Raw genomic sequence first — 6,705 nt, forward strand, 5'->3', positions numbered from 1 at the left:
CGCCTCGTTGCGGGGGCTCCGTGCGGCGGGCTCGCCGTCGGCTTGCTGGGCGAGGAGGGCTCCCTGCCCGGCCGGACCGGGCCTCGCGTGGTGGCGTGGGCCATCTCGGAGGGCACGAGGCGCCTCTTCTGGGGGTTACGTCTCCTAAGGCCGCTTGCCGTTTCTGCTGTTGCTGCAGAAGGCAGTCTTCCTGTTTTCAGAGCTGCTCTCTTGAGGTTTTCCTCGTTACTCTGCTCGATGTGGCCTCGTTTGGCGGGAAGAACGAACAGGGTTGCTCTTGGCAAAAACGTGTCGTTGGTTCTGGGAGCAGTGTGGCTCCCCTTGAATCAAAGGGTGTTGGCTTTCATCAGGGTGATTGCCATCTCGAGAGCTGTAGGTAAGTCCTTTTCTGCAACGAGACATCAAATCAGTAGCAGAATAATAGAAAAGAATTCCTCTCATCTTGGCGAAGAGCAGGTAGTTGGGTTTTTTGGATCACTTAAACACGAGAGAGTTGTTGCTGAGAGTGAATATAATTGTTTAAAACTGCACGTCGCTCTAGTACGGGTCAGAGTCAGGAAGCTATGAAATCCCGTTCAGATGTCACTAATGGAAGCTCGGCAGCAGAGTTTGGCGGCCTGGCGGGACGGAAGCCGTAAGATCCCGGTGACCCTGAGCGCTCAGTACTCAGGCCCTTAGTCCGTTTGAAATGGTAACTGCAACAATGCACAACCGTATGTCTAAAGTAGTATTGACATATGGGAGAATGTCTTTTTTTTTTTTTCCTTCTTGTTTTCCTTCAAACATCAGAGATAAGGTTTCCCCTGTAGTTGTTAATTTGGCTAACAGCCAGGGCTGTAGCTAGCTTATGGTTTATTTGTTCTTGAATGCTTCTTATCTTGACTACGGAAGGCCAGTAAGGGAGGCTTTTCTATGACTTTCTTTACCAAGAAGTTGTGGTGTTTTGGTTTTTTTTTTTAAAAAAAAAAAAGACTTCTGTGCAGAAAAATGCATCACTGCTTTTGAGTTGTGGGAGGGAAAGTATGAAGAATGCCGAACTGGTCACGTTACAGATGGTATTGATAATTCTGACTGGATAACTTCAGAATATGCATGAAATGTTGTAATGGTGTACTTAAACCCACCGTATTTTAAATAAAATGTATGATACTTTGTTTTCCCCATCCAGATTACAGGGCCTGATAATAAAGGAATTTATAAAGGCGATCGAGAGTCCAGTGGAAAATACACGTTTGCCGCCCACATGGATGGAACGTACAAGTTCTGCTTTAGCAACAGGATGTCCACCATGACTCCCAAGATAGTGATGTTCACTATTGATATCGGGGAAGCTCCAAAGGGGCAAGACATGGAGACAGAAGGTGAGGAAGACTCCTGGAAAGAAATTAGCTCTGGCTTGGGAGCTTTTCCCTACGTGCATGGCTTCTGAACTTGACTAGGATTCTCAGAGTTCCTGTTTCTTCAGGCTGTCTAGTTAGCTGTTCTCTTGCGCAGCTAAAATGGATATGGGTGTTTTTAGACCTCATTACATGATATAGTGCAAAATCACCAGAGAATCACTTGGCCATCTGCAGAAACTAATGCTTTCATCCTTTAGTCTTTTCATCAGTTTCATTCTCTGATTTCTAGTTTGCTCAGCGGTATGTAGACTACTACATGCAGTAGTTGAGCTCTTTGATAAATGTGCTAATATAAAAATTTTCTCTTAGCCGTGTAAATTACTGTTTTATCTGCAGCCTTTTGTCCTGTACTTGTGTTCATCTCTTACACTTTTCTCTAGGTGGTGGAGATACCTGGGATGGTATGTGTACCGCTTTTTGAAAGCTCATTAGCATCTTGTCTTTTGCGTATGTTTATTCACTAACAGCTAACGTTTGCTTTTTCTCTGTAACATTTGTTTGTAGCATGAGAATGTCTTTTTTAATAAACTACATAAAAGGTCTGATTCTGAGCAATGCCGAGCACCTGCAAGCTTTCATCGAGAGATTTGTATACTTAGCAGCTCTTGGGATCAGGTCCTTGAACTGTCCGTGACAGTTTGTCTTCGGATGGTTGTTTATGGCTAACGGAAGACTTAATCAGGACTTTTAGGTGAAATTAAACTAAAACGCTGAACATCCAAGAACATTGGATATTTTAGATGGTGTTCGCTTTTTGTTGCTAAAGTGGGTGTTGAATAATCAAGGGCTTTTGGAAGCAATAAGCTTCTTTTAGGTTATTAATTCTCAGTAATGTTACAAGGGGAAAAACTTCAAACTTGTCATTTGCTGTAAAGGAAATAAATGAATGTATTGGGTAACATAAAGTTTTATTTAGAAATCACTAACTGTAGCTAGAAAGGCAATAAATTCTTGTTTTCTATTTTAGCAAGGAAATAACTGTGTGCATTGAGTGCTTTTGAAAAGTAACAAATTCCTAACTTGTTTGGTTTTTTTTAAAGACTCAGTTAAATCTTTTATTGAGTCTGAATATATCTGCTGTAAAGAATATTAGCGCAGCTTTAAATTTTTAAGGCAAACACTTTTTCTTGAGTGTATTTTTTTTGGAGTGGGTTTAAACAATCCCTGCAACTGTAATTTCTTCTCTTACTAATAAACCACTTATTGAAATGACCAGTTGGCCATGAAGATAAGGATTTGCGATATTAGCAAAGGGAGTGTGGTTTACACAACTATTTAAGATTTTAATTGCAACTTGTATGAGTGTTATTCTCTCGTCCTCTTTTTGACTGTTCACCATAAGGTGTGTTTTTTGAATAGCTTTATTTTCAGATTGTGATCTGAAACACTTAATTTATAAGTAAAAAGGTAATAAGGGAGCCTCAAAGTCAGGTACGTCCCTTCAGTGGAAACTGTGTTGGTTTTTGTGACTTCTTTTTGAGAGCTGATTGCCCAGGGCGTGTCTGTGGAATGATATCTTGAACTTCTCTTCATGCTAGAAAACTTTGAAAATTACTTGCATAGTTTATAAATTTGTAAGTGGACAGTTCTTTGAGCATGAATGTATTTAAAAGATCCTGTGATTGACAGTCAAATCAGTAAATCTTGGATCTCTGATCCTGCCACTGCTGAACTATCTCAAGCTAGTTTTCTGTTATCGTTGGTTTGGTATTTTCCTCTCCTGCTTTCACGACATACCAGAACCTGAAGCCGGTTCCTGCCCTCTGCCAGGCCCCTTTGGCATTGTTTCTGCTGAATGCTGTGCTTCAGCTAAACTGGAAGATCACAAGATGTGATATGTTGCTTCAGAAAGTGATCTCGTTTTGCCAGCATCATGATCTTAAGCTAAATTCTCAGTCGTTCTATTTTTGCAAGCTTAACAACTAGGAAAAGCTGTAATGTTAAGATAATTTGCTTGGAATATGTTGGATGATATTGGCAAAATAGATAGTAGTGTGTGGTATTGATCTCGTGTGTTTTTACGTTCTGTTTTTCTGGAAGAGTATGCCCATATTGGAAATAAGTGGTCTGTACTGACTCTAAATTGTGTGTCTTCTGCCTTCTAGTCGGATGTGGAGAAAGATGTTTTCCCACTTATTAAATACCAGAGAGACGCGTTAGGAAAAGTGACACTATGAAAACTAAACTTTACTTTGCTGTAAGGATAGTAAGTTTTCAGCTGTACAGACTGCATTTTTCAGAACAACTTCTGTGACAGGAAATTAAGTATAACTGTTCATAAATTTTAACAAATTGTTTTTTGAGTCAGTAACAGGCTTTCTGATGCTTCTGAAATTATTCCGCAGCTCATCAGAACAAGCTAGAAGAGATGATTAATGAGTTAGCAGTGGCCATGACAGCTGTAAAGCATGAACAGGAGTACATGGAAGTTCGTGAAAGAATACATAGAGCAAGTATGTGTCTTTGATTTAAATGCCTCTCCCCTCTCGAATGAACTTAAAAACCATGATTTAAAATACAAGTCCATGAAAGCTATTCCAAGTTACTAAAAAAAACCCCACCCCATAGAACAGGTTCTGACGGACCTGCCCATACAATAAAGAATGTAGCTGATGCTTGCAATCTTCTTTAAATCGGCTCGCCTCTCATGTAACGAAGGTTGTTATGCAAAATAATCTTTGCTTAATTGGTGTAAATTCTGTAGTTCTTTGAAGGGCATATTCATGAAGATACTGGTAACGGTATGGATCCCAGGGACGGACTTTGGTTGAACTATTACCTCATCCTTGAAGTGGGTGTGGCTTAATTGAGCCAAAGTCTTTTTAAAATATTTTGTTGAAATAGAGCAGAACTACTGTTATTTGCAAGTAGAGAATATGGTGAACCCTCCAGTCACAACCCTCACTTTCTGAAATACAGCTTTAAAATATGACTGAGAGCGCTAAGTGGTTCCTTAGGGGAAGCCCAGCGAGAATAAAGGGCAAATATTTTTAATGTGAAAATACAACATTATATTAAAGCACTGGCCCCTCAACCTTTTGAACCTATGGATATTGCCAGTTTTATGACTTTTTGTTACTAATGGTCTGATTTAAGAAAATGCTGAATTTTTTTAGAACCAAAGATGATGAACCTTTAGAGAGTAGAAATTCCCCACTTGACTTTGAGACTGTAATATGCAACCGTTAGCTGAAAAAGCAAGTGGCTTCTGTTTGGCAGTCAGAAGCTTCTGCCTGGCCTCTTTGAGGGTGGGCGGAATAGAGAAAGATGCGGCGGTGTATGTCCAAAGTTGAGGTTAAAACACGCGCCTGCATAGCACGGTTCAAGCTGCTCAGAAAAATGTCCCCCCCCCCCAGCTCTCAGATCTCATCTCTAAGACTTGCAGAGTCCTTCTGGGACGCTTGCAATGACATGATACGAATACCAGTGGTTTCTGTGCAGTACTTCAGTTCCAATGACAGTCTGTTTTAAGTTTGTTTTAAATGCTTTGTTACTTACTGCTTTTCTTTTTTTTTTCCCCCCAACAGTTAATGACAACACAAACAGCAGAGTGGTTCTTTGGTCATTCTTTGAAGCTCTTGTATTAGTTGCCATGACACTGGGACAAATCTACTATCTGAAGAGGTTTTTTGAAGTCCGAAGGGTTGTTTAAGAGTACTTTTCTGGTCCCGGATTTCAGTTCACTGGCTACCAAACATCCTGGTCACAAAAAAGTCATTTGGTTTCTGAACCCTCTTTACTGAACTGTAAAACTTATTGCTTATGTTCCTTCCTAGTTAAAAACGAATCGTTTTTATATATCTTCTGTAGCAAAAGCTGTGCTGAAATCTTGTCACTTAATTGGCATAATTTTTTTTCACTGAAATCTGCCTAGTCTGTATGCTAAGCGAGGTCCAAGCAAGCTGCAAATGCTGTAATTCAGCTGTAGTAACAAGCAATGTTCATGTCTTTTCTAACTTTTTTCCCCGTTTTCGTACTTGCGGTTCTATCTAGGGAAACGGTACAAGGCCCTAACATGACTGTTTGCATTTTTGACATCTTTAACCCTGCAGTAGGTGTTACGAAATTGAAATAATCCCTTCTTCGCTTACATAAACCGCCAAGGAGAAGTGATTGGAACTTTGTTCTGCTAATGAATAGAAGACAGCTGACAACTTCCAATCTAGTATTCATACCTAGTTGCTATTTAAAAAAGCCTTCAGTGACTATCCCGATTACGTCAACTTATTCCCAAAGTTCTTTTAAATTAAATAGCCAATATGAAAATACATCTTTCTCCTCTCATTACCGAACGTTCATCGTATGGTTTTTAGTCTTTCACAGGTTTTTATATCGAAGCCAGTTGTGTGCAGTGTCTTGGCAAACAATAGTTAACCCTTTGGCTTTTGCAGGTCCCAAGCTCAGACTGTTGGCGCTATTGCAGAATGCATTAGTGTTCGGGAAATCTGGATTCCTGATGCCAAAGGGTTAATGATTCTGGGGGTTTATTGCTATGCTATGCAGCCCTTGTATTTAAGTTAAGTGGCAGTCTCTGCCGTTATCTGATCATAATTAGCATAATGCTAAATACCGGTGTGTTTTCTTTTTCAGGCACATGTAGATTTGTTTTTGTATAAAGTTACTTTCCTCGGTATCTGATGATTGGTTTAAAAATTAAAGAAGCGTCTGATGTGAGTGCTGAGCCAGGATTATGTTGTGACTGATGTATATTAGTTGTAATCATTTTTGGGGGTGGGGTGGGGTCTTTTCCAGGGGGGAGCCTCTACAAGTAACACACAACAGTTTTGTACAATTAATTTAAAATTTGTTACAGGTTTTCATGTTCCAGGTAAAGTTTTTTCAACCTTGGGCAAACACTTGCAGCAGTTCTTCAGAAAGGTGGCTGTTACACCTTATTGCGACTGTTGTGTGCCAATATTTTTGTGTAAAACACTTAAAATTGAATTCTAAGATGTACATTTAAAAATTGCTTGTGAATCTAAATATGACCCAGGTTCGATAAATAAACAAATTCTTTAAAAAAAAAAAAGGAACTTTCTATTTTTTTTTTTTCCTTTGATGCTTTAAGGAAGTACAATTTAACACTCGAAGCTTTTTCATAAAGTATCTGTTAGGCTGTCAGGAATTCACCCAAACGCCATCCCACTTTGTGGGCAGGTAGAAGAAATTGCAGGCGACTCTCGACCTGCAGCTTTGCTGCTCGATTCCGGGCGGTTGGGTGTCACAGCGCTTCTGTTTGACCCGCAGAAGTACTTACTATGGTAGGCCGCTTGCCATAAAAATACGATTTTCCTCCCGCCGCATC

At 40.0% G+C, this 6,705-nt stretch overlaps 2 protein-coding genes across 2 annotated transcripts in view; both read left to right on the forward strand.

Moving 5' to 3' along the window:
• Nucleotides 1-237: 237 nt before the first annotated feature.
• TMED2 (transmembrane p24 trafficking protein 2) lies at nt 238-6,429 on the forward strand. The gene is made up of 5 exons (XM_009283926.2): nt 238-376; nt 1,155-1,361; nt 1,781-1,801; nt 3,746-3,853; nt 4,928-6,429. Exons 1-5 carry the CDS (start codon nt 238-240, stop codon nt 5,050-5,052), a joined length of 600 nt encoding a protein of 199 aa, XP_009282201.2. The 3' UTR covers nt 5,053-6,429.
• DDX55 (DEAD-box helicase 55) overlaps nt 5,416-6,705 on the forward strand; it is a 9,993-nt gene continuing 8,703 nt past the window's right edge. The window contains exon 1 of the mRNA XM_009283928.2: nt 5,416-5,451. Coding sequence (XP_009282203.2) covers nt 5,416-5,451 — 36 coding nt within the window. The remainder of the gene's footprint in view (nt 5,452-6,705) is intronic.

This window comes from Aptenodytes forsteri, unplaced genomic scaffold (assembly GCF_000699145.1).
Source record: "Aptenodytes forsteri isolate BGI_AS27 unplaced genomic scaffold, ASM69914v1 Scaffold118, whole genome shotgun sequence".
Taxonomy (NCBI): domain Eukaryota; kingdom Metazoa; phylum Chordata; class Aves; order Sphenisciformes; family Spheniscidae; genus Aptenodytes; species Aptenodytes forsteri.